The sequence below is a fragment of the Aspergillus eucalypticola genome (assembly GCF_003184535.1).
Source record: "Aspergillus eucalypticola CBS 122712 chromosome Unknown BO83scaffold_3, whole genome shotgun sequence".
Classification (NCBI taxonomy): Eukaryota; Fungi; Ascomycota; class Eurotiomycetes; order Eurotiales; family Aspergillaceae; genus Aspergillus; species Aspergillus eucalypticola.
Genome location: NW_020290277.1, coordinates 103,293 through 129,137, shown reverse-complemented (window position 1 = coordinate 129,137; position 25,845 = coordinate 103,293). Strand labels below are relative to the sequence as shown.

At 49.9% G+C, this 25,845-nt stretch overlaps 6 protein-coding genes across 6 annotated transcripts; 1 reads left to right on the top strand and 5 right to left on the bottom strand.

Moving 5' to 3' along the window:
* Positions 1-186: 186 nt before the first annotated feature.
* Positions 187-1,648, top strand: BO83DRAFT_453957 (uncharacterized protein). The gene is made up of 2 exons (XM_025536929.1): positions 187-871; positions 928-1,648. The coding sequence occupies exons 1-2, from the start codon at positions 474-476 to the stop codon at positions 1,541-1,543; spliced, it is 1,014 nt and encodes a 337-aa protein (XP_025391964.1). The 5' UTR covers positions 187-473; the 3' UTR covers positions 1,544-1,648.
* A 464-nt stretch (positions 1,649-2,112) lies between these two features.
* BO83DRAFT_129604 (PH domain protein) lies at positions 2,113-4,315 on the bottom strand. Its single transcript, XM_025526092.1, has 4 exons — positions 3,822-4,315; positions 3,629-3,754; positions 3,457-3,549; positions 2,113-3,398 (listed from the first exon to the last, which is right to left on the bottom strand). Exons 1-4 carry the CDS (start codon positions 3,954-3,956, stop codon positions 2,226-2,228), a joined length of 1,527 nt encoding a protein of 508 aa, XP_025391963.1. The 5' UTR covers positions 3,957-4,315; the 3' UTR covers positions 2,113-2,225.
* Positions 4,316-5,508: 1,193 nt separating this feature from the next.
* Positions 5,509-7,621, bottom strand: BO83DRAFT_453953 (arrestin family protein; the record flags this gene model as incomplete). The annotated part of the gene is made up of 5 exons (XM_025536928.1): positions 5,509-6,400; positions 6,459-6,887; positions 6,950-7,268; positions 7,329-7,472; positions 7,560-7,621. 5 exons carry the CDS (start codon positions 7,619-7,621, stop codon positions 5,564-5,566), a joined length of 1,791 nt encoding a protein of 596 aa, XP_025391962.1. The 3' UTR covers positions 5,509-5,563.
* A 9,253-nt stretch (positions 7,622-16,874) lies between these two features.
* On the bottom strand, positions 16,875-17,876 carry BO83DRAFT_374822 (SNARE domain- containing protein). The gene is made up of 3 exons (XM_025530294.1): positions 17,693-17,876; positions 17,490-17,598; positions 16,875-17,356 (listed from the first exon to the last, which is right to left on the bottom strand). The coding sequence occupies exons 1-3, from the start codon at positions 17,716-17,718 to the stop codon at positions 17,198-17,200; spliced, it is 294 nt and encodes a 97-aa protein (XP_025391961.1). The 5' UTR covers positions 17,719-17,876; the 3' UTR covers positions 16,875-17,197.
* A 604-nt stretch (positions 17,877-18,480) lies between these two features.
* BO83DRAFT_423136 (putative telomere silencing protein Zds1) lies at positions 18,481-21,151 on the bottom strand (the record flags this gene model as incomplete). Its single annotated transcript, XM_025535081.1, has 3 exons — positions 18,481-18,535; positions 18,588-18,796; positions 18,860-21,151. 3 exons carry the CDS (start codon positions 21,149-21,151, stop codon positions 18,481-18,483), a joined length of 2,556 nt encoding a protein of 851 aa, XP_025391960.1.
* Positions 21,152-23,897: 2,746 nt separating this feature from the next.
* Positions 23,898-25,798, bottom strand: BO83DRAFT_129313 (SYLF and SH3 domain-containing protein). Its single transcript, XM_025526090.1, has 4 exons — positions 25,568-25,798; positions 25,382-25,485; positions 24,244-25,310; positions 23,898-24,175 (listed from the first exon to the last, which is right to left on the bottom strand). The coding sequence occupies exons 1-4, from the start codon at positions 25,608-25,610 to the stop codon at positions 24,154-24,156; spliced, it is 1,236 nt and encodes a 411-aa protein (XP_025391959.1). The 5' UTR covers positions 25,611-25,798; the 3' UTR covers positions 23,898-24,153.
* Between the last annotated feature and the right edge of the window lie 47 nt (positions 25,799-25,845).

The following is a 25,845-nucleotide window of genomic DNA, read 5'->3' as shown; positions in this document are numbered from 1 at the left end:
CTTGTTGGCCATTGTCTGCCGCCTTTCGTTTCTTTTTCCTCTCCCTTTCCTCCTTTTACCTCCCACATTATGCTATTTTCGTGTCCTTACCTCGTTCCATTGCTGTCGTGGCCATTGGCCCCCAGCTGTGACATTCCTCCGTGAAACACCCCCCACGCCTCGCTTCCTGCGTTCTGGAACGTCAGATGAATCATACCACGCCTCATTTGACCATGAGATCCGGACTTCGGCATCAGCCTTGGGCAGGAGTTCCAACTTGATTAGTTGTGTCTTTAAGCCCAAGTGGCAGAAGAGGCTTCTTAAAATGGTTCACGTTCGTCCTTTGTACTACCACCGTCTCGTCTTATCTTGGACACTCACTCTGCTTTCTACCCTTCTACAAAACCCCCTATCAAGCACAATTACTCTGCCTTCAACCTCCGAACATCATTTACTACCCTCAATATCCCATAATACATCCTCACCGAGTCAATATGGCTGAATATGATCATCCAGTTCGGCCAGGTATCCCCGGTCAAAACCCCAAAGTCTATCCCGAACTCCCATACCGTCCTTATTGGGCACGAAGCCCCGTTCAGTACGCGCAAGACCTCCTTGGATACTCCGAAGACCCGATCGAATACGATTACAACGACCGTGACTACTGGGACAACTGCTTCTTCTTTCCCGAAGACTGTTCTTGGTCTCCGCCCAAGGGCTGGATTATTGAAAACAAAACACTTGAACAAGACATCGCGCTTGGAGACTGCTACGAGCAGCACAACGAAGACAACATGATACCCGGTCTTCCGGACATTAAAATGCTGGATGCGGAGGCGCTCAGCGACCTCCTAGAGGATAACCTATCACCTCCGGAAATTACCTCTATGATGTATGGACATTCCTGCTCCCTCGGCGACCGAGATGCTAATGAACCATGCTTCACAGGGTATTCGCTACCAATGGCGCTATTTTCGCATACGCATCCTCCCTCCCTTCTCGGCAGCTGCGCAATCTGAGCGCAACATACGGTGCGGCGTACACATGCTACGCTAAGAATGCATCATGTGGGAACCTCACCGGCGTGAACCCCGCCAGTCACCCATCATCATACGTGACCACCCCGTCTGTGTCCCTAGGCGATGTCGGGTCTATTGTTTTCGAACTTGACGATTTAGTGGCGGTCGTGACAAGAATCGCAGACAAGGTCCTTCTTGCCGCAGTCGGGCCATCGAAACTGGGAGATGCCGAAGACGCAGCAACACCAAACGGTACACAGAGTATTTTGAACGGATCCTCACATCCCGGAGGCGACGACGCTGCCAATGATGGGAGGACATATGCCAGCGTTGTAGCAGCCAACGGAGGCCGCCATGGCCCTAGCTCAGACGCGCAGCTCGAAAGCCAGTACGAAATCGACCGGAGCAGTGATCTAGCCCGTCTAGCGACCTTGAACCTCTCCGCCTCGCCATCCATCCTGCTCGCGCTGGAGTCCAAATCTGCAGCGTTAGGGAGATTCCTGGGCCAGAAACTGGCAGACCTCGAAAGTCCTGAAGATTTCTAAGCCTGCATACTTCACTTCTCACCCTCAATACCTTTCTTTCCCGTACTTTCGTCTGTATTAACTGCATTTAACTTATTTCCTTCGAACTGTATCTATCCCATACGAGCTCCCACGATTCTCCCAGACTTTTTTTACCCCCTTGAGCGTTTCTATTACAACGATGCGATACATTTGTCTCAATCTATATTTCTTATCTCATTCTCTTGCAGTTTATAATGTATCTTTGAAGACGATGTACACATCCAGAAATACATCCGCTCGGATGAATCGATGAGTAAATACACTAGCTTGTTCATTCTGTAACATACTGGGCATCAGAAACATAAGTAGCAACGAAGATACGTAATGAGAAGAGTATGAACACCGAAGCGCAAGCTTGAAACCAACAGTGACTAGTACTCGGCCGCCCTGCATCGCAGAAGCCGACGACTTACGTACATTCAAGCCAGCAGACATAATTTCATAGATCTCAATCTCCACATGAAAGCCATCATATAGACATTAACAGAAGAATATCAAGTGTTATACGCACCACCATTTACGCAAGAAAATAACAGAGAATAGGAAACAAAAGGATAAAGTTCAATTGCATGCATGCAGCAAAGGGAATATTATACGGGTAGTTAAGTAAGTAAGTTAGTTAGTTGCATATATACCAGAAATAAGAAAAGATAGATAGTTATCACGCCTTATCCTCCGTAGCAGTGGTAGCAGGTACAGCTGCCGGTGCGGCAGCACCAGACGCAGTAGGGAGAGTGCCAGAGCCGCTAGTGTTAGTACGAGAGACAGCAGCCGGAGTGGTCGGGGACGCAGCGGTGGCTGGTTCCTGCTGAGCAGCAGCAGCGGATTCCTTCTCGACGTAAGCGGGGGGCTGGGAGCTCTCGGCCGCAACAGGGCTGGTTGGCGAGGTGGTGGTGCTAGAAGCGAACGTCGGGGCGCGAGTGGCGTCCTTAATGACGGTCCACCATTTCTCGGCCTCGTTGGAGTTGGCGGCCTTGAAGCTCAGCTCGGTGTTGGTGTGGAAGGCGTTTCCGACCTTGCCGCTGGAGACGTCCTTGCCCTTGACGCTGAACTTGGAGCCGTCGATGGCGCCGATGATGCAGTCGGGCAGGTAGAGGGAGAGTTCGGGGGCGGGGTCGCGGCGGAGATCGTCGTTGTCCTTGAACTCGTGGAGGTAGCGGGCGGGGGTTACGACGTAGAAACCGCTGCTGTAGCCCTTGAGCATGGCGCGGGACTTGCGCTCCAGAGTGCCTTCGATCAGGGGCTTAGTGGCGCGGTGCTCCTGGTTGGGGAAGGTGATGTTGGAGAGGGAGCGTGGCGGAGCGTCGGGGTTGACGAGGATGTGGTCGTTTCTAGTCATGAAGTTGACCCATTCGAAGTCCGGGGGAACCTTTTGCGCGGAGGACAGAATGTCCGTGTACATGGCGCGGTGACGGTCAAGCTGGCCGCCCATGTAGACGACGAACTGCTCCATAGCGCCCTGAACGGTCTGCAGGACATGGGCCTCGAACTGCTGGAAGTTGTTCTGCACAGCGATGAGGTCCTGGCGGTTGTTGTTCTCCTCGATAACCTGCTTGTTCAGGCGGTGGGTAACACCTCGACGGAGAATGTAAGGGTCATGGGCCGTGTCGATTTTGTTATGGGACGCGGCGTCAAGTGTGGCCGTGTGCTGAGCGAGGAGCTCAATGTGCTTCTGAGTGACACCGCGAGCCTTGTCGACAGACTTGGCGCCCTTTGCAGCGCCGTTCTGCAATTCCTTGGACTTGGCCTTGATTTCCTTGTGGAGACGCTCCAAGGTCGGAAGCACGGAGCCTTTGAGGTTTCTCTCAGAGTCCGAGTACAGGTTCACCATGCCCTAGAGCCAGCTGTGAGCTGATGTCGTCATTGTATGTATGGGTAAAATAGATATTTACCTGAGTGTTGGCGCGGATGTTCTCAAACCAAGAAGCAACGCCGCCAGCGCTCTGGGAGAAATGGTGGCTTTCTCGCAGAGGTTCGTTCACAGTCTGCACGCAAGGAACCCATTGTATCAGTATAACAGGCATATCCAACCCTTCAAGTTCAGCCCAGTGTAGCCAAGCGCACCTTCAACACCTTCTCGAAGTCCTTGGACTGCGACTTGGACACCTTGGCCGTCGCAGACACATACTCTTCCAAATATCCACACATGTGCTTCCAAGCACGGAGACGCTCGAGGAGGAGGTTCGTGGTCTAAACAGTCGCGAAATCATTAGCCATCTATCGCAGAACTCTAGAAAATGTATTTCCTATCGCCTACCTCATTGCTATCAGAGCCAGGAATGGCCTCGTCATCACTCATGGAAGTCCGACGACTGACACCAGTCATGGCGCTAGTGACTGTTCCCGAACGCTGAGGGAGCTTATGCTCCACGGGACTGACAGGAGTCGACATGGTTGCTGCTGCGGGGAAGAAAGAAAAAGATGCGGCGTGCAACCTCTCTCAGGGACACAGCTGTTCAAGGGGGAAAAAGACGGTCGAACGGCGCGCCCACGAGGAATAAAAACTGCAGTCGGAGCGGTACAGGTGGAGGACACCGGAAGCGCGATCTCCGACTAGTCAAGACGGTTGAATCGGGCAGACGGATTAGGGGCTTGTTGGCCTTTGTTGAAGCGGAGGAAGTGGGGCGAGGACAAGCAGATGCCGGCGAGACAGACGCTCGGAGGAGGAGGAGGAGGAGGAGGTAGGAAAGAGGCGGTATAAGTATATGTGTGATTCGGACAGAAGTGGAAATCGGGATCTGAAAGAGTGAGAAGGAGGAGGGGAATAAAACTATGTGATTGACGTCGATAAATGAGAATAAATCTCTAAGCGCCAAAAGCAATCAAACGAGAACAAAAAGGTAGAAAGATTTGTTACTGAAAGGTCAAGGATCGACCGATGAAGTCACCGCCCCAAAGGAGTTTACCCCTCAATGGCGCAAATCAGGATGACCCACGATTTTCTTCGTTCCTCAGATGTCCCTCCGATTCCGGCAAGGGATCACCGTGAGATATTGTTCCATGGGGGAGGTTCACTATCCTTTCCGGTCGATTGATCGCAGACGACGATGATGATGATGATGTGCTGGCCCGTGTAGCATCCATCGATTGTTCTGCTCTGTGATCAGGCCATGCCCACTTCGGAAATGCCACCTCCGCAAGCGGATCCCGACTCAGCCACACATTTCCAGGGGGGACTCACACTCAATGGCCACCCCTCTGGTTCTTTTGTGGCTACGTCAGAACGGGGAGCTCAACCAAACAATCTCATTCATTTACGCTTCACAATCAAGGTTTTCTTGGCTTTCACGTTTCACTGCATCCCTGGTACTACTCTTTCAACACTATAAAATAAATAAAGTCTGGTTGCAATGATGGAGTTTAGATCTATTGCTATCGTAACGCTAAATGCTATGAGAGTATGAAAGTATTATTTAACAGGTAAAGTGTATTTGCCCCTCACTTGAGAGAGGTCTTTTTCGGGGTAACATGTGCATAATTCGTGCCGACACCGGGTCATGAAATATCTGCTCGTAAAGCGCCTGTCATCTCATCAAGGATGATGATCAGGGTAGAAAATGAAGAACGAAATCCTGGACTCCCTGTCCTCCAAGTCAACCCATCCCGTCTATTAGTTGTGAACGCCAGTAAAAAATAAATCCCCACCCAACGAAGTCTAAGTATGTATGCGACTAGCATTCAGAGGCACAACGACATCTTCCGTGTTTGGTTCAGAAACACACTGTAACAGGGAAACGGTAGCACACGCTGTTAATGCTTTATGGGATAGGCCGAGTTCGGAAAACGCAGTATCCCCGGACAGCCAGCATCCGAGGACCGATGAAAATGTGCTGAGGTGGTATTCTAGGCGGCAAAGTCGGTCAGGCGGAGCCAGTCACGCCTTCACCTGACCACCGAGTGCCCCGACCTAGCAGAAATAGACTCCAACTCCTTTTTCGACACCTGCTCCCTCAGAAGAGACGGGATCGAATATTATTCTCAATGAAATCTGCAACCCAATTAGACCCTGGCTCGAGCTTGGACAAGACGCAGTCGACGTTCATCATCGTCGTGACTGGAGGTGGAGTGGAGGAGACCAGACCGGCTGTGGAGCGCATCGATAGCGGAGAAATATGAAGACCCGCGGCCGGCGGTGCGGACATGAGCCTGCTGAGGCGACTGGGGCGCGGAGATGACAACATCCTCGGCGATGACAGCTTGATAATCAGGCAGTTCCGAGTCGCAAGGGCGGACAGTAGTGCGGACGGCGGTGGAGTAGCTTGGGACACGGCTCAGGGTCTCGACTTCGGCATATTGAGGGTGGTAGGGAGTTGCCATTCCGGAATGGATGTAGTCGTGTTCGACCTCGTCAGAGGGACGGCGTGAGAGCTCAGGGCTGGCGGGGCTGTGCGAGTTGGAACCGGATCCCGCTCCGAAGTAATCGGGAGGAACGCCCAGGCGACGGCTGTCGTTTTCCGGATGCTCCTGGTCGGTAGGGGAGGGCTGATCATTCCCGTTGGCGCGCAGGATCGATAGACGGGTGTGCAAGGCAGAAGCGGAAATGTCGGTGTTGGTCAAAGCATTCATCGAAGCAAGGTTCTCAGCCGACAGGTTACGGCTAAGGGTGCCGAACGGAGTGCCAGGGCCACTTCCAGGGCCTGGAGTCCGGTATCCAGAAGGATCAAGTTCGCTGTACAGTTGATCGAATTGATGCTCGCCGTACAAGGGAGGAGCCTGCTGGGCGAGATTATCGACCGCTCTTTGAGCGGACTGAGGGGTCTGGTCGATAAGGTTGTTGTTTTCGTCAATGGCTAAGCTGGGGGAGATGAAGATAGAGACGGGAAGGGTCGCGCGAAGCTGCAACAATGTCAGAATAAACTTCCCAGTACCGACTTCATGCCATGGGTTTGCATACCTCGCTGACGTGTCCATCAGGATTGAGGAGCTGAACACGGAACTTGAGCTTGTGACGGATTTTGATGCCCCTGGTGTCAGTGTCCTGCAGGCACCGAGTCAAAGTCTTGGGCAGATCCAGATGACGCGAAAACTGATATCCCTCTGCCATTTCATCGATGATTTCCAAACCGCTGTCCTCATCCAGCTCATGCTCATCGTTCAAGATGGTTCTCGTACTCTTGTATGTGTTGCGGACGGAATCAGAATCTTCGGGGTTCAGGGTAAGGTCGTGGCTTTCGATAAGCTGCGAAACGATCTGTCCAATACGAAGTCCCTTAAGGAGAGGGATCAGCTTGAAGTCCACACGGATGCTAGTTCCGAAAACCACGGCCTTCGTTGGTGTGCTGATCGAGTATTCAATCTTGTTTGGCCAGACATTTTCCACGGACTACCATCAGAGTTAGTAAAAAAGAACTCCTCCACTAGCTTGGAGTATCTGAAGAGACCCACCATTGCGTGCGCAAGCTCAAGAGCACTAGGCTCAAGAGTGCGAATGATACGGAGCGGCCGGCGAACAATAATATCCTTGGCATATTTGCGTCCAATTTCCGCCTTGAAGCGATAGGTCACGTAGGTATCGTTAAGGCCTTCAACGCTCTCCGGCATAGATCCCTCGAGAACAAGGTTGATGGGGTATTCGTAGTTGCCCGCTGGCAGAACCTCCGTCTTGCTTTTGCCCGCATCTCTGAATCTCCAGGTCTTCTCGTAGAATACACGTTCTCTCCATGACTTTCTACCGCCTCCGGCAGTACTCGACGGCAAATGCCAACTAACCAAGCTCGATTAGTTCTGATTCTTGTCGCATCGGGGGATTAGCGACAGCACTTACCAAACCCGAGATATACCCGTAAGATGGAGTCTGATGTGCTTAATGGACAAGGGCTCCGACAGACAAAGAATGAGCTTTCCGCTCAGATGGGCACTGGCCGCTTCTTCCTCGCCTCCGCGAAATACGATATAATCTTCATCAAGACTGTTATGCGACAACAGGGTGGTTAGCCGTTGCACTCGGGTAAGGAAGTCGGGGTGCCGGAGTAAGTGCGAGAATGGCGTGACTCACCGGATATCGAAGTATTTCGCGTGACTGGAGCTACCTCCGCCACCAAAGAAACTCAAAGCCATGACGTTATTGTGTCAACCAACAGCTGCTTGTGTGCAGCTGCTAGTAGAATGGGGGGAGCCAAGAAGATATAAGGGCGTTCGATATGGTTGGAATGTCAAGGGGGAGAAGTGGGTGGGCGGGAGGCTGATGTATTTAATCAAACTAAAAAAGGAGAAAACGTAAAAAAAATTGGAAATAATGGAAAAAGAAAATTTTAAAAAGAAGGTGTCCAAGGAACCACGACAATGCGACGGGACTATGGCGCGAAAGGGAATAAAGCCTGCCACTGATCTGCTTAGGACTGTCCAGATTTGCAGACAAGACCGGGTCGACAACGGGTTCCACTATGAGCAAGGAAAGTTGGTGAAGTGGAGACTTCAAAAGTAGCCGTTTCCGTCACTTGCGTCTTTGGGTCTTTTCGGAGAGACCTTTTTGGCCCCGGGAGTGGCAAGGCGGTCCTTGGGTAGGGAAAAACTTTCGATTAAGTCCTCCCGAAGATGATGCGATTACCAGCGGCGTTGACTAAGCCAGGCTGATGAATAACCTGATGCTCTAAAGATAGAACGATGACTCGATGACGTGACAGCGCTTTTGGAAAATAAAAGAAAGAAGACGAGTTAGTATGGCAGAAGTCTTAAAAGGTTGTGAAAGGGTAGTATCGGCATTGGCAGCGGAGACTCTGAGAATTTAAGAAGCGGGAAGTAGACCGAAGGGGAGCTAGGCTTCGGCCAGACTGAATGTTTGGAAAAGTGTGTATGTGGGGGTGCAGTGGGATGATGTTTTTTTATAAAGGGCTCAAAGGGTAGTAACAACGGAGTAACATAAAGAAGGTGAGCCGGAGTGATGGGGATTGAGGAATGGAGAATCGGTGAACAAGAGAAAGCAAGAGCAATGGAGAGAGAGAGAGAGAGAGAGGCGAAAGCAAATGTTCAGCCTGAATAGTACGTTACATCACCAACATACCGGAGAAAAGGCCGCGGGCGCAGGAACCAGGATGTCCACGGGAGTTCCCTTTCGTAAGGGAAACAAGGCTGGAGGGGTGAACTGTCACGGTGTGCTTTTTCCCGCTAGATTATTGATTTGATTTGGTTCAATAGTAGTAATCAGGATCCCACTCGTTATCGTGACCCGTAATAATCACACGATAAGTGTGTGATTTGATTACTTCTGTTTCGGTTTTCCCCTCGTGAGAGTTGTTCACACAGAAGTGGGCTGCTGGCTATGCCTGCAATGACAGACAGAGTGAAATAGAGTAGAATACGGGGTAGAGATAGTTAATGACTTTTTTTTCTTGAGAAGATATACTAAGACTTATATCCAAGACCCAGCCAAAAGGGCCCATCATCGTCTGGGATCGTCCGGTTTTATCTACACGGAAGCATTGCTCGTAAGATCGGCCCTAGGCCTTGGCGGCAGTCCGGTTACCCGGTGGCTATCACAAGGCAAATGACATTAAATTCACCGGCAGTAATGATAGTCGCCAAATGACGATCATCGAAGTAACATTAATTTATTATCCTTTTCCTTTTTTTTATGATTATTATTCCACCACCCCCTCCTCCTCCGCCGCCACCTCTTCCTGGCAAAAGCAGTTCAGTTGGCCTGCGCAATGCAATAGTGTGTGTGCATGCCTCGGGATCATCCTTCCCGCATGATTCTCGATCTAGTCTTCTTTCGGGGGGCAAATCGGGTTAGAGATTCCGCAGGAACAGCCGGTCCTGCTAAAACCTGTGCGCACATCCTAGGATATCATCCCTTCCTTCAGCCCTTCTTCAGCTGTGCCCAGAAGAGACTAAGATTGAGCAACAAAACCATGATGAATGGTCCCGAGAAGGCTCAGACGCCCCATTACCCCTCCCCCTCCTCTCCTGATGCCATCCAAGACTGCGCGTCCATCCTGCAGGGTTGTCGCACAACAGCTTGCAATTCCAGCTGCAGGAGTTATGCAAGAGATCGTGACCAATTCACCCTAGTATTCGTCACTCCTGAATGCCCCACCAGATGATCTGCTTATCATGCTACTTTGAACCCTGCACCTCTCTCTCCCCCTCTGCTCAGTTTAGGGTGTCATACGTTGTTGTAACATGGCTCCCCCACCCCAATTCCACCCCCATCCCTCCCTTCCATTGTGGACACACACCACCACTCCGTACTTATTGCAGAAATTTTGCCCTACGGTGGGTGGCATGACATTTCCAATGTCAAGCCATGTGCGGCCCGACACTGATAAGAAACACGGTAAGAGGCGCAACTCCAGTGGTCAAGAAAAATCGCAAAAATAGGCAGTGCGCCCCTCTTGCGTACAACCCTTTCCTGACAATAACGCAACTTGGCACGGTACTATAGTAGTCTAGAATCCTACATAGTGAATGCATCTTTAACGCCAGCTCCAGCCCAAGATTTAGTCGAGCTTCGCAAGCCAATGCCTGAAAGTGGAGAGAGACGCATCCATTCTAATCTCCTCCGGCAGGACCATTGGCTTCCGACCGCAACTCCACCACGGCTATCCTGGACAGTCAGTTAGCCCACGCTACCGGGCGATACCGCCAATGAGATATACAAACTCCTTCGGTCATCTAGGACAGCGGGTTGGGAGAGATATGAAACCCTTGATATAAAATCCACAATCGCGTAATAATCCCATGCAGAGTGAACTGCCCAATCAAAGGGCCCCATATTGGATCCGAATCTTAGCGTTACATTCATTAACCTGACGTGGACGCGAGACACGCAAAGCGACGACACTTCATAGCTCTTTGCGGAAACCTTCCTACTTGTAGAAGGTGCTCTGCAGCGCTGCTCTCTGCAGAAAACAAGGCCCCTGCCCCATGACTGATTTTACTCCCTGTTCGGTGTATCTAGCTACCGCTGACGATGATCTACGAAGCTTTGTCGTCCTCAGACCTGAAGAGCGCAAAACTGATGTACGCACCCCATGCGGAGTGCTGCGGTGCATAGCATCAACTGCAGAACACGCATGGCTCTCGGACATAGCCGTCGGCGAGCTGACGATAATAGCCACAGGTAGTAGGAGTAAGGATGCACCGACCGGTGTTGGCAACGAGGGTTTGCTGGCTGACACGAGAACTTCCAAGCGAGCTGGATGATTCCATGTGAAACCGCGTCTATAGTGCTTCTAGAATTAGCAATACTAGTAGCAATATGATCTCCATTGGTACCTGACCTTAAGTTCTCAGTGACCCTTCACACTAAGATTACTTTGTTCATAAGCCACCCGCTTATCCTTCGGGACATACAGAGTACACCGCCGTCGGGTACTTCCGGGGGGACCATCCAACATGTGATCGGAGAGAGTCGCATAACTCCGATACTCGCCACTACCGCGACCCGACTCTTAGCGGCATCACCACGATTACGAGTCCTGCCGACCGCAAACGTCGATGTCGGGGGGGGAAAGGAAAACTCTGGGTGGATTGACAAGGACATTGTTAACCGTAGCTAATCACGGCGGTCGTAGCAAAAAATTTACCAAGTTTTCTTGCCGTAATGGTGACGCCCTCCAAAGGGAAGGGAGCTTTCGGGCCGCAACTTCCCCAGTAGCCTAGACACACCGCTAAGGTCTCTTGACGCAAACCATGATTTCACGAAGAGCGCTCGAGACCTAGGTGCACGCGTCCTATCGCGAGGGCGATCATGGATAGCCAAAAAGGCTGTGAGACCCACTGTATCGTTGTCACTCCCATGAGCAACTGACGGACGACTCAACCATATCGACACTTCAGGGTTGAAGTGGACATCCGAGTGGGATAGAGTCGGTGAGTCAGGGTTCCAGAACAAATTTTCAGATGGGTATGATGTGCAGAACTAACCTGTGATCACATCATCCAGGCCAGCAAAGTCAATAATGTGGGCCAAGATAGGGAACTGGGCCCACTCTCAGATTTGGGGCTCGACTGTCAAAAAATTCAAAGTACGGCGTCGAAGCCCGCCATTGCAGGTTGTGCTGGGCTGTTCCAACCCCCTTCCCACCACCCAGCCTTCTGTAGGCAGCCTCCATGATGATCCCTGCTGGCCGGATCCATCGAACAACTCTGGTGATGGCTAATCGCACCAAAGCCTCTCCAACGGTGACGCAGCTCGATCACAGGCTCATCAGCGGGAGCACGCAGACCCCGAAAACAAGACCAATGATGTCTGATAACGACCTCTGAGTGATAGATTTTCGAGATTGATGCTGCAAGCGGCCGCCAACGTGCAGCCAGCCATGTTTCACCATCTCTAGGCTGATACGGAAGCTAAGATTAGGTACGGAATGCCGTGGTCCGTAGGTCTTGAAATTTACACTTCGGCTTGCCGAAAGTACTCTGGTCTAAGGCATTTAGCTCCGTCATACGAACCGCTGCCCCGTCATTTAGCACAAGGTTGGCGAATCACAGGTGACAAGACAATCAACGACTACCTTGGGGGCGTTGATTGTCGTGGCAAGTTTAGTGAGACAGATTCGTAAACAGTATCAGGACACCCTGAAGAGACAATTGGTACAGCGCAGCGCGGAAATGCCTCAAATGAAAAAGCCTTGTTCTTCCAGACCCTGAGGCCTTACGTGGTCATTGGCCGGTCGGATAACAGCCACAAGCCAGTCAAGGGCCCTGATTCCCGACCGTTGGTCTCGAGCGATGAACCAATGGATGACATCCATGGGCTGAACCAGGGACGGGCACGGACTCACTGCGTTTTCAGTCCACGGCCAGTGGAAATCTATTTCCCGCTCCTTGTCCACGGTTTCTCAGGGCTGCTACGGAGTATGTCGGGTGTCCTTTTTCGCATCTGCAAACGCGGGCAGAAGAGGGGTAAATTGAAATGAGGATGAGCGAGAAAATCAGCAGAGAATTGAGCGCAAAGTAGAAGTAAAGCAACTCATTGTGAATATCTCCGAGGCGGAAGTTGCCGCTGGTCCCACTGATGAATGCCTGGACGGACATGAGATCCCAATGCAGCAAAAGCTTGACGGTGCAGATATTAGACGATGCAAAGTAGAGGCCCAAGGGGTTTAGAGCATCGGCGGTCGGTAAAAGACGAAGGAGTGTACACCGGATGCTGGATGAGGGATAATAGTTTTCGCGCCAATTCGCGGATGATCGTGCCTTCTGTTTCTGGTGGACGGAGAATTTCCCTCCAGTGTTGCGAGTTGCGACCCAACGGGCGGTGGTCCTGAGCGGCACGTGGCCCGAACCGAGTCCCATTCGTGTAGTAAATTTCCCTATTTACCCGAGTTATGCGATCGCAGGAATCGCAGGAACAGTAGCGCTACTGTCTTCGCCCACCCTCTCCCTCTCTTTCTTCCTTCCTTGTCCTTCCTTATCCGATATGATTCGATACGAGCAATCATCATCTTATCTGCCACCACTGACTAGACTACTGGTTAGCTAGTCATTGCTGGCCCTACGGCAATTTGATCGGGTCATACCTGGCACTAAGGGATTTGCATTTCTCCCCTCTGGAAAATAGCTCGTCCCTCTCCGTGGCAGCCACCCATGCATCGGCAGATGCTTCTGCAATTGGCCGGCTGTCTGCCCGGGATCTACATTCCAAACACTTTGGCATGATGGTCTCGACCTTCACTGCCACTTAGATAATCACTTTGCTGCTTAACTAGTTATCTTTCGTACTTTGTCTGTCCAACCTAACAAATAATACCAACCCAGTGGTTACTGGTGCATTGAAAGGGTGAACAAAGAAAAGAAGGATGGTTACACAGTATCAACCATCTTTGAAGGCCGAGGTCAACAACATCCCAGCAAGCACTTACACTGTGCGACTATGCGCTGAGGTCTAATCGATCGACTCGGTCCGTGGCACTTTGTGTCCGTGACGTATCAACATGAACGTCAGCACTGCCCCTTGCTGTCGCTATGGCCTGAGCTCGTTGCCACGTTAATTCGGCATCACTCTCACGTCCTCTGCCGAACTCTTACCCGATATGCACTCTCCATAGAGATTAAATGATGAGATTCCCATCTAATCGCGGTTCTCTTGATCTGAAAGATGAGAGTCTGCACTTCATCCGGCGACTTCCTGAACAAGTATTTTTGATCTGCCCAGCGCCTCATACTCGTATCTGACTCTTCGGATATGACGTTATCTCTATCTAGCTCTTGACTGGGCTATACTCTATAGGAACGATAAGTCCATGTACTGTAGCATCTAGAGCACTGCGCTCACACGCTGAATGCATGACGTGCTGCTACCGGAACGCACACATGACAACATCGCTCGCAGATAGACATTCAGGCACTCCGCCAGCTAATATCCTACAGGACGGTTCTATCAAGTTTGATCGGCTGATTTAACGATCGGGATCAGACCGTTACCCTATCATGATGAGAGCCCCGTTATTGCGATCGAAAGGTAAACGAGAACGTAGCCCGTTATCCAAATGTTGGAAGGGTCTCGTCTGTTCGATGACTGAGACGTCTTACCGAGGGACTACAACTTTCTAGACCCAGAAAGCAACACACCCCTGCAGGTACCACCATCCAGCTGGTGAACAAACACTGCTAATGGCCAGTATATAGCGCAGACCGAGATTCGACACTTGGACAGAATGGCAATCGATTATGTCGTCATGAAAGTTCGTGTCCTAACAGCCCTGTAAGGGTCTAGAAGCAAGAGACCATGCTGTGGAACCGTTATCTGTTCGTGAAACGAGGCTGTGGATGTGACGCGACATCGGTGGCGTTCATCCCCTATCACGAAAGCTTATCGATGTCTCTCATTCATTACTGCCTAGGTATATCTACAGGATTTCTGGCTTTTGCTTTAGACGAATCATATCCTACGGAGACAGGGAGCTTATCGTCGTGTGGTATCATTGAGAACCAGACGAGTAAGGTATACGTGCTGTATCCCATCGACCATCAGCATCTTCAAATTATCAAAACTGTATAAGTAGCCCTATTCTTACAAAACGACAGAAAAATATACAAACCAGAGATTAATACTATCCCAAAAGGTATCGACAATAGAACTAAATGGGTATCGAAACCCCTGGTAATTCATAAATCGCTCACCACATGCAAGTGTTCCATTGCCATTACATAGCGAACCACTAAAGCGGACGCCACTTAAGATATCAACCCCATAGAGATCCATATGATATTGTTATGTACATCATAACATTCCTGCCATTCTATTCGCCGTAGCTGTGTAACATTCTGTGGTGTGTGAGATTCCACCGCTCAAGACCTGCATTAACCAAATAGCCCGGCGTGACCATATTCTCCGACGAATGCAGTTGATACCTTGAATTTCCCTTTCCTAAAATAGAACTGGCGATATGCTCTGGGATAACTCAGGCAATTACATCAATCTCGCATATATAAAAAATCAAGTGACATTTGGCTATGGGAAAAGGCGACAGATTGAAGACGCAGTATATTCCTTGAAACGCTGGATATATAGGGCGATAAATATGCCATTGGATTTTTTAAACGTTGAAAAAACAAACGAAGATAAAAGAAGAAAGGCAAAGAAAAAGCCCTATTCCTGGTCATCAACTTGTCATCTGCCTCTTCAGCTAAAATTGAGGCTTCCAAGGCTGTGACTTTATCTTTCTTCCTCTGCAGCTCCTCCTCCTCCTTCTTGATGTTGACATCCGGTTGGAGACAGTGCCCCTCAGTGTCCAGCTGATACTCTTTTTATGGAAGTGCGTTTACAATTGATACGCCACAATACTATCCACTGTTTCGCCAGAATATTAAGCAGAAGACGGTATTGGATGATATTGTGATGGTGGTTAGCTATGCTGCCACGAGCGCAACGATATATTGTGCATTTTGGAGGTAATCAAGGAGAGAAGATGCGTTTGTCGGAGAGAAATGAATATAGGAGTCAAACCACCTAAGAGCTCCAGCCTGCTGTCTAAATGCTGCAAAATTATACCTTCCCGTTTCTGATGAAGTGAGGATGTGGTCGAGCAGTACAGAATGAAATTATCTTTGATATTCCTGCCAATTCGGAATATGCAGGATCTGAAGGGGAATAATAGCTATAATGATCAGAAATGGGGACTTCCAAAATGAATGAATAATAACCCAGGCCATGTCAATCGGGTCCCGGGATCGCCATATAGCATCCACTCGTCGACACAAGCAGCACCACTCAGCGCCTGCAGTTTGACTAGATTTCATTACATTGCTAGGAAACTCATCGATGGTAGAGGATGGGAGTAATGAGTTAGGGCCCAGAGATGCTTGTGCCTCTGCATCTTAATCTTAGACATGACTTGCTCGATATATTTGTCAGAAGTAGTTTCAAGGTACAGCAGAGCCTGGCTGTAGCTGCTGTTGTCCTGATTGAAGACAAAGCTATGGGCGTGGATCCATCGCGAGCTTTGATTTCAATCCAGTCAATCTCTCTGTGCAACTGTAGCCACATTTACATATCAAACTAATGACTGCATATTAGCCCTAACCACTGTCGATCATACACATTCTGGCAAGAAAAGAGACCGACTTTCTTCCGAAGCCGAATCATTCTGTATCATGCACTATTTGTTCTGGATTGACGGCTGTTCATTCGGTCAACACCAGGCTTAGCATCCGATCATCTACATCATATCAACAAAGAGCGGCAGTTTTTGAGTCTGAGACATGGGATATAGAATCATAGAGACACGTTATACCCACAAATTCCTGTTGTATGGTATTTGTCGGCCATTCTTTGTAATATCGTTCACCATTCTGATTGTCTCAATTATATAAGCTGTCTCTATAGTAGTATTGTTTACGTATTTCATATAACACTCTTATCTGTGGTCTTGAGAACAGTTGAAGTGATAAGATGATAGTATTTCTATGAGATTCGCTGGTTTGGTAAACTGGACAATGGCTCTTTGTATGCAACATAGATTATTATATTGGAATATAATAGAATACTAAGATATGTGCCATATCTTCTAAGCTGCTTCTTTGAAGAGATAAAGCTTTATTGGGTGTATCCAGCATAGACTGTCATAGAGTATATAAAGTACTATAGTATGAATCCTTTTTTCAATGCTTCTTGTTCAGAATCTTAAGTAATGGAAGATCTTAAAGAAAGAGAAAGAAAAGAATAAGCCAGGAACTTGACTTTTAATAATCAACTACTAATCAGTGAAGCCAGAAAGGGACCACAAGAGATATTAAATTATCTTAGAGTAAATATCTAGACACCTACTGGAAAAATTCAAGCTATAACTGATGTGAATAGAACCTAAGACTATTCTCTCCAGAAAAAAATCATGTAAAAGCTACCCAAATCTATACGGGTTCGTTCTATTCATCTGCTCATCCTATTCAATCACGAGAAACAAAACACAAGCTATGCACATTGCAACGCAAACCACCCGCCTCCCCATTCCCATATAATAACATATAATAATATGATCTATAAATAATTAAGAAAAAATAGAATAAGTATGCAAGTAAGCAAGCAGACAGGTAGATAAAGAGTATCACTCGCCCGCGAGTCAATATCCCCAGATAACAACTCCTGCCCAAGCACTTACTCCCCTCCAGCCAGCTAGTAGACAATATTAAGGTATCATCACGATACACCAACCCACCACTCCAGTACCAAATCGAATCGAATCAGAATCAGAAAATCCACCCCAGGATAATCCAAATCGCCACCGCAACCGTCACCACGATACCAGCGACCTTCAACACCGCAACGGTATCACCTTGCCGCGCCATACGAGTTAAGCGACTCGCGCTACCTTTCAGATTCGTGGAGAGGGAGGAAAAGACTTGGTTCTAGACATATGATAAACAAAACATATTGTTAGCTTTTCAGGTTCATCTATACCTATGGCAGACGTAGTTTCTCCCATAGACGATATCCACATAAAAGCAAAACACAAATACAGTGAAAAAGGATTCAACGAACCGAATGATCCAACGTATCCTGATCCCTCGCATTATCATAGATATCAATGGTAACGGATTTCAGCGCGGAGACCTTCGACGAGAGGGAGTTTAGGAGCGCATTGTTTTGTCTAACCCTCAAGCATTAGTATTTCCATGCCAAAAAATATCCTTCCGTCCTTTTCGAGTAGGAATAGTCAAGGTAAAGTGGGTGGGTTCTCGTACTGTTCACGTTCAAAGGCGTCGGCCATTTTGCTTCAGGTGTCGCTTCTCGGCACTCGAGACTCTGCTGATTTGTTTCCTCGTTGATTCTTATGTGAAATATCTCGTTGTATCGGTTGCCGAGTTTGCTTCTTCGATACGGGCTGTGTTAAGTTCGTTCTCCTTTCGATGTTGGCAAATGGAAGTGATGGTCCCGTCCAGCCAAGTCGGGATGACGCTGTGGAGGCTGTGGGGAGATAGATGCATGTCACGTGATTTCTCGATGGCTGGCCGCGGGTCGAGTGGATCCTAGGCTATTTTAGTATAGCTTGTTGGGACGGCTGGAATAGATACGGCGTGATTTAGGGGCTTGACAGCGTTTAATTAAAGGGGAGGTTTGATTGTCTATCTCTAGAGTACAGTTGACCATCATGAAGGTATTAAATTACACATTGGTTACGAGGATTGACTGAAATACTGGTGTCACAGAAACATGTGACCCGTTCGGAGTGTTCAGACTTCTATAACAAGGCATCGTTGACGCCGGACAAAGAAAACAATCGACAAACCCCAGACGCTATGCGAACAAAGAAACCCAAGACGAGAAGCTATGTCAGGCCCTACCCTACCATCGTGGAATATTCAAAGGACCACTATATAAGTTGACACGACAAGTGTTCAAACGAGAATAGAGGAGCTTCAATGGCTTCCTCTGTATACCCTTATATGCCCTGTGCATAGAAAAAATGGAAGAGTCCACCACCAGGGGAGTGAAAAGAATGCGAGGATGACACAAGAAGTAAAGGCTAATATCAGTGTACAGAGAGTGAGAACCGACCAGACTTGGCACAAGGGGTATTTAGTGCGCTGCAATAGAATCAACAGCAATAAAGGGAATCACTAGTCTGTTCCCTATTACCACATATCATCGTCATCATCGTCAAGCTGGACGTCGTCGCCAAATGTCGAGTGACCATACTGGTAATGTCCCGGGCCATATGCATTTCCATTCTCGTAGCCACCCTTGCTACTTTGCGAATGGGCGCCATAATGATCCTGTGCATCGTCCGTATATTCGTACATTTGAGGATCATCGTAGGAACTATCCGTATATTGTTGCTCCTGAGACTGTAGTTTCGACGAACGGTTAGAACCTTCAATGACAATAGAGCATCTTCGCGGAATACTCACCTCTTGATATTTTTGGTATTGTTGATACTCTTCTTGTTGCTTCTGCTGCTGCCTTTGCGCAGCGGAAGTAGCCAACATCATGTGCGGATGCATCTGCTGGACCTTCGCCAAGTAAGAGTACATGAAATTGCTGAGCAAGACCTGAGAGTACAGTGCGCGTCGAGGATTCGCAAGCTTGATGTGAGCCATCCGGTAGATCGCTCTTTCTTCTAGAATCGAGAAGCGGGTCCAAGCGTAATCAACATCTGGCCGCAGCTCACGCACAGGCGGATCAGGTGATAGGTTTCGAGAAGCGCTTTTCTTGTGATGATGGCTGTGATGGCTAGTGTCACCACTGCTCTTCTTCCTACTTCCGCCGAATATGGAGGAGAACAGCCCAGACTCCTTCTCTTTCTTCGACTCCCCAGAGGTCCGTCGCGCATTATCCTTGCGACGCTCCTCTTCCAGTTTGGGATCCAGTCGATCCACTGCAACGCTTTCGCGGCCTCGCTGACTAGAATCGCTTGAGGATGGCAGAGCGTGCGCGGTCTCATGAACTTTGTCCACTATCTTAGCCTTGAGTTTCTTCGAGTCACTGTCCTTGTCCTTTTTCTTCTCTTTATCTTTATCCTCAGAACCCAGCAGCCAGTGCCAGCTGGATTTGCGGCCACCCTCCGAATCTTTCTTATCTTTCGACTTCTTCGACTCTTTTGTTTCCTTCTCCTTCTCCTTCGAATCAGCCTTGCGATCCTCGAAAGTTGGAATGTAGGACAGGCTGTCCGTTCGGGTGGTGTTTCCAGGAAGAGGCTGTGGGGTATTGGCGAAGTCATTGAAGGTGGGTGTGGTCTCCTTCTGAGTGCGACTATGTGCTGACCGCTTACTTGAGCTTCGTTCCTGCATTCTGTCTTGGCCTGCGGGTGCTTTCGGGGACGCATGTGACTGTGAGGTCGGTGTTGCAGGCGTGGTGGGAGTCCCGGGAGGAGGCGTTTCAATGATTTCAGGTATCTTTTGTTCTGACGGTGGAACGTCCGCTGTTGACCGTCCATTGGAGCTGATCCGTGAGTGCCATTGTCGCGCATGTGCTGGCGCGCTGGCCCGGTTCGACGGATCTGACGAAGCTGCATCATGAGAGCGGTCGTTGGCTGGTTGTGATTGTTCCACCGCTGAGTCTACACTGGAGCTTGCTGTTGTTGTACTAGTTGTCGCAACAGGGGCCTGGGGTGCGCCTAGAGTCGATTTGGCCGCAGCTTGAGCTCGCGTTGAACTCGGTGTTGGGTCGGTAGACATTCGTGTCAGCCCCAAGACTGCTTGACCTCCAGAAGAACCAGTCGGTGAAGTAACCCTCTCATCTGCGTCCGAAGTCCTAGCCACGCGCTTCGAATACGGGGCCTTCTCGCCTTTCTTCAGACTTCCGGCCTTCCTATATTGTGTCCTTGTCGAGCGTCTGAGGCTGTGGCTTGGAGGTGCAGGGGGAAGGATAGGTTTATCCTCGTCGGTGGATATGCCAAGTTTCTGAATCCCATCGAGGATATTCGTTGCGTTGGGAACTCGCGGCTTCGAATCGTTCACTATTGTTTCTAATTCATGCAGATTGGGCCCCAACGAATCGCGTTTCGATTGTGAACGTTTTCGTTCGAGTCGCTCGGCGCCATCTGTATATCCCTGAGAGGTGTCAATTTGCCTGGATAGCATAGACCGCTTTCGCCTCAAGCCCCCTATTGATCCTTCACGCTCCGGGCCCAAGGTAGAAAAGTCGCCTGATTTCCGCTTGATCTGTTCTGTTTTACTTTCAAGGAAAGACTTGAACTCCTTCGGGGCAAGTTCCGGGTGTAACCGGGCTGGAACCCAAAACAATCGCGATGCATCGTTTTCGTCGTCGGAGGGAGAGGGCGCTATGGATGGAACGGAGAAGCTAGGGAGATCGGGGTCATCCTTAGCAGCAACATCCATAGACATCCGCCGGATGGCGGCGAGATTGTTCAGCTCTTGTGCTACGGCGGCCGGGTCGGATTCATAGTCGACATCGTTCAGAGGGAAGGAGGTTGTGGCTGTGTCGGTCGATACGGGGGACGTTGTGGACGCGGGAGACGTCGGGCTACTTTCGGCGGACTTGGCCCCATGCGGCCATGGTTGCCCGTTCGCTTGCCGATTGTTGTGATCATTGATGTGGTTTTGAACCTGGAGAGACTGTGGGGAGGTAGGGGATCCGCAGCCGGCGAGCTTTGTGGGAATTATAGTAATGGATTCGCTCAACGGGGAGGATATGAAACTGAGGCGTCGAGAATCTCGCTTGTCGTAATCGTCTTCGTACATATGGCCAATGGCTTCGGTGACATGGTGACTGGGGTCACTGATCGACAGTTGAGGTACATGGCCTCTTTTCGTTGCATATCCTCCGCTTGGCTCAGAGGGGCTCGGTGAAGCCTGAAACTGACGACGGCATGTTTAGAGACAGTCCTTGAATGATACAATTGAAACAGGGGATGGAGGGTCCACAACGCATCGCACAAGAGATGCTTTCTTGCCAGGTAAACCCTTCGGTAAAGGATAAACAAAAGGCCAGGAGCAGCCTTAAGCTTTCCCCAGAGTGTTGTTGTAGGCGAGGGGTACAACGGGGGGGAAATTTTTTGGGTAGAACGCGGACATAAAGAAAGCGACGCACCTGCATGAGAGCAAATTAACCGGGGGACCGGACAAGAAGAAAACGCCCCGGGGTTGGCTGTAGATTAGGAAAGTCGCTTGGTGGTGAGGAGGTCAATGTACCACCAGGGCCGTAAGACAACGCAGAGAAAAGGTAGTCATGGAATCATGGGAGCGGGGAAGAAGCGTCGACGGAGAGGAGCAACCACCAGGGTGACAAGAGGAAAGAGAGGCGGGCGATGACGGCTAGGCATCCGGCGGCCGATGATACAATTTGGGCGACGATACAAACGAGAGAAGAGGTAGAGAAGGGTTTGAAAAGGAAGAGCGAGTGACGAGAGGCTGAGGTGGGCGGTAGTTGTTCTTCGTAAGAAAGAGGATGGGGATGGGGAGAGTTGGGAGTTAGTAGTTCGGTGCTGGGAAAGAGTAAGGACCTGGAGAAGGTGGACGAGACGAGGGAAGGCCGCCGTGCTTTGGTTGGCTGGTCTGGCTGGGCTGGGCTGGCCGCGCTTCAGTTTGGAAGTGGTGGTCGGCCTTGAACAACACCACAAGAACAAGAACAGGGAAAAGAAAAAAGAATTGAAAAATAGAAAATAGGTTTCTGACAAGTAATTCAAGAAAAAACAACACTTTAAGCGAAAGAGTATTCTATCAGAAGACCCATCGACGGCTAAATCGGGGAATCCGAGGCCAGTGAACAGGAGGAGAAACCAAATTGTATAGGCTCACTCTCTCTCACTCTCTCTCCACGGATGGATCGATCTTGGGCAGGATAACCATGCCCTCTTAGTCAGCGCGATGCTCCACTGCTGATCAATCTCGATGGCAGGCCACAGTCCGTTCACTTCGAGAAATGTGACTCGATGGTTCTAGTAAAATACCTTGTTCAGTTCGTTTGATTTTTCGTTCGGGCGATCGCTGATCAGCAGTACCCCGTGCTTTTTTTTCGGTGGACTCCAATGCTCGGTAGCACGGTCTTTGGAGTAAATCTTATTCAGTTCGCTAGGGCTCGGAGAACATGAGTCGAGGAACTACCTGGTAGTGTGGACTGGCTATCCGAGAGCTGAATTTTATTTTTATTTTTTTTTTTCTTAGATTGCACAAGGAGGGATTGCAACTCCACTGTTGGTTTAGATTACCCTCACTCACGTATGCGGAGTCGATCCCTGTTCTTATAGTCTACTATTAGGGTGACCTCCCGCCCCTAAATGCAGGCACTGGCAGTGGGATACCACGGAACGCTTAGAGTGGTACTACAATGGAAGGACAAAGGAAGGATTGAAAGAGGAGAAGTTCAAAATCAACTGAATAATGACGACAACAAATCACGAGATGAGAAGAGGGGGAGGGAATAGAACGGGTACAAACACAATGAGCTTATCATTTGACGGGCAGAATCCATGCACTGGACTCGGAGCACCATTCATCATTCAGAAGGCTGAGCAATGTCGGGAAAGTCTAATGCATAAATTGTCTGGCTCATCTTGTTGTGAACCGCCATAGCGGTGATGCGTCTGTTCCGGCATCCCATACATAGATCGACAGGGTAAACCGTCATTCACCAGCTGCAAAACCTTGTGCGGTTCCCCATATGCCTGCTGTCTAACTTACCTACAGATGATCGCCTGAGTCATTTCGTAATCTTCAACTCAGAATCTCAGCTGACGTATCCGTCTTCCTTCCATAGCCTCGTCCTCGTATTATTAGGAAATGAGGGAGATTATCTGGCATGAGAGTGGCATGCCGCTGTTCTTCCAGAAGACTGTAGAGAAAGAACGAGTCCGTCGCACGATGGACTCAATTTGCAATCGCACTGCTTCTCTGCCTTCTCGCGTGAGACCCGGCGCGAGTCTCGTGCCTTGTGTTCCTGACCTCTATTGGCCGAGCGGGCCTCATCCGATGACTTCGAGGATGTTGCGGAGGGGCTGGCTCCACGAGGTCCAATGGCCCAGAGGGATGGGTCCTGGTTGAGTTCAACTTGGTGCAGGAGAGTCTCCCGAGGAATGTACCGACCGCTTCTACTGCAATGCGATGAGCAAGGAACTTGAACGTCGCTGGGAGCTTGACTGCTGACGACTCCTTGACACTCCTCGGACCTTTCTGACGGCAGCCACCCGTTTCTTTATTGTCACTAATCCTCCCTTCCTCGCAAGGGAGAAGCATATCAGCCAAGAAGCAGCTGCAATCATCTAAAACATGTCCAATCAATCCAACCTTGGCGCTGCAACAAAGAGGGAATATTCCATTTTTGACAGTTATAAACCTGCAGTCCCCAAATAAGAACAAAACAGCATGGGGAAGTCTTATGTATAACCCAAAGGTGGTCCAACACTATCACACAAGCATATACTAAAGCTAGAACCATCGCCAAAGCGAACACATACACAGGTGCAACTGTCCCAATTTGTCACTTATCCGTTCAAAAGCCACCCCGAATCCGCTGGTCGGCCCAACAGGCAACTCCGGCGCTTATACTAAAGAAAATCCGAAAGGAAAAAGCAAAGAGAATCTTCGGGAACAAAAACTAAAGGGGGTGAGTCTTAAACGATGACATGGAAGCTGAATATCAAACGGAAGAGGAACATAAAAGCATTCGTGAAGGAGGAACATGGCGTTAAGGGTGCTCGCGTCGTCAAATATCATTCCGCGTGAGTCCAACTAGGACAAGCCGACTCCTAAGCAGTCTCGACATAGTTACTAAATAGTAATGGTTAGTTCCATGGCCGAGGAAAACACATTTTCCTGCGAATTTCAAGTCTGCTTACCTTGGGAAAATGCCAACTCGGCCCCCGATCCGCCCTGTCCACCAGTCCTCTTTCTTGTCAGTCCTCTTGAGGATGGTGATAATGTCTCCTTTCTTAAAACCCAGGTCACCTTCCTGGTCCGCATCGAAAGTATAAAGTGCTATGGCCTGGTCCTGGCGTAGAGCAGGAGCTGCCCCAGTCCGCTGTCCAAACACGGGTTTCGGAGCTGTGGGTCGGCTAGGCTTCCGGTCAGAATATACATAGTCCTCATCCATTGGGGTAGTATTGCTCCGGCTGCGGTTGAATGAGTCGTAAGTGTCGTTGCGACCGCTGTACCGAGTAGTCGACGAACGGCTCAGCCCTCCAGCAGGTCGATCGTATATATCGTCCGCCCATGTATTCGCACGGCGGGGTCGGTCGCGGAAGTCATCTGAGCCTGAGCCACTGAACCCAGTGCGATCGCGCCGCGTTCCTTCGCCATACGCCTCGCCCCTGCGGCCCTCCCAAACCACATCGTCATGGCTGTCATCATAAACGGGGATGTCGTTGTACATGTCACTACCATTCCGGGCATTGCCATAGAACGCACGCGAGTTCAACACGGTCAGGAGAGGGTCCGCGCCCGGGGGAGGTCGAATGGTTCCGCTGAGGAGCTGGCGTGCCGAGACCCGGCTGTTGTACATCTTCTCGTTCGCATCCTTACGTTCCACCAGCATGCTTCCCTCCAGACTGACACCGGCAAAGAGACCCTTGGTCTTGGAGTATGAGAACACTGCCGCCACACCCTTTGTGCTAGCCGCGCCAGCAGCTTCCGCGTTTCGTCCGACCGGTCCAGCAGCGATCGAAACGTTTCCACCTAGCGTCAGGGTTCCGACCTGCGAGAACGTCCGAACGGCAGCGGCATCATTCAAAATGAACACGAAGTCGGTTAACTCAAACCCGATCTGGCCTCCAAATCCAGCTCCAGCAGTGGCAATGGCCGACGGAGCAGACCATGTTCCGTCAGCTAGTCGAGCGACAACGACACCAGAGCCGAATCGAGCTGAGCCCAAAAATCCAGCTTTCAGGACAGTAAGAACGGCGAGACCCTAGGGAAGAAACCGTGAGTGACGGGTGCGACTTTTGAGCAACAAGCTTGAGTGTGGATTTTGATAATTACCTTGGCTCCTGCCAAAATCTCCGGGGGAATGACTTTATCAGGTCCGAACGCTTGTCGTGGATCGACAAACGAGGCGAGGATTTTGCCCGCCTTTCTACATTCGCCTGTCTGGTTGTTAGTCGCAGGCCAAACCACCTGTTCAAGAGGATTGCGGGGGAATTGGAACGAAAGCGGCGCGGAACATACTTCCTAACGATGAAGGTAACGGGTTGTGAATTCCGAGAGGCATTCTGGCTATGCTTGACGGAAACTGAGGGTGAAGGGAGGGTTAGGAGAGAAGAGGGGGTAGGGGAGAAGGAGTGGAAAAAGAGAGAAGGATGTTGATAGTAGGATGTTCTGCGAAGGCTGTTCGTCTCTATGGGAGCGACCGGAAGTGGAACCAGATGACGGCTGACACCAACTGCGATTCGCAAACGATAAGGCTCAATTATCCAAACTCTGCACCATCCACAACGACCCTGTAC

Excerpts from the sequence above, each read along its gene's own strand:
- BO83DRAFT_453957 (XM_025536929.1), top strand. The coding sequence starts at position 474 with ATGGCTGAATATGATCATCCAGTTCGGCCAGGTATCCCCGGTCAAAAC. Across the intron at positions 872-927 it reads CCGGAAATTACCTCTATGAT|GGTATTCGCTACCAATGGCG; the intron begins GTATGGACATTC and ends CATGCTTCACAG.
- BO83DRAFT_129604 (XM_025526092.1), bottom strand. The coding sequence starts at position 3,956 with ATGTCGACTCCTGTCAGTCCCGTGGAGCATAAGCTCCCTCAGCGTTCG. Across the intron at positions 3,755-3,821 it reads CTGGCTCTGATAGCAATGAG|ACCACGAACCTCCTCCTCGA; the intron begins GTAGGCGATAGG and ends GCGACTGTTTAG. Across the intron at positions 3,399-3,456 it reads ACATCCGCGCCAACACTCAG|GGCATGGTGAACCTGTACTC; the intron begins GTAAATATCTAT and ends AGCTGGCTCTAG.
- BO83DRAFT_374822 (XM_025530294.1), bottom strand. The coding sequence starts at position 17,718 with ATGGCCGACGCCTTTGAACGTGAACA. Across the intron at positions 17,599-17,692 it reads GACGCCTTTGAACGTGAACA|ACAAAACAATGCGCTCCTAA; the intron begins GTACGAGAACCC and ends CTTGAGGGTTAG. Across the intron at positions 17,357-17,489 it reads AGGATACGTTGGATCATTCG|AACCAAGTCTTTTCCTCCCT; the intron begins GTTCGTTGAATC and ends TCATATGTCTAG.
- BO83DRAFT_129313 (XM_025526090.1), bottom strand. The coding sequence starts at position 25,610 with ATGCCTCTCGGAATTCACAACCCGTTACCTTCATCGTTAGGAA. Across the intron at positions 25,311-25,381 it reads AGATTTTGGCAGGAGCCAAG|GGTCTCGCCGTTCTTACTGT; the intron begins GTAATTATCAAA and ends TTTCTTCCCTAG. Across the intron at positions 24,176-24,243 it reads CGAGTTGGCATTTTCCCAAG|TAACTATGTCGAGACTGCTT; the intron begins GTAAGCAGACTT and ends ATTACTATTTAG.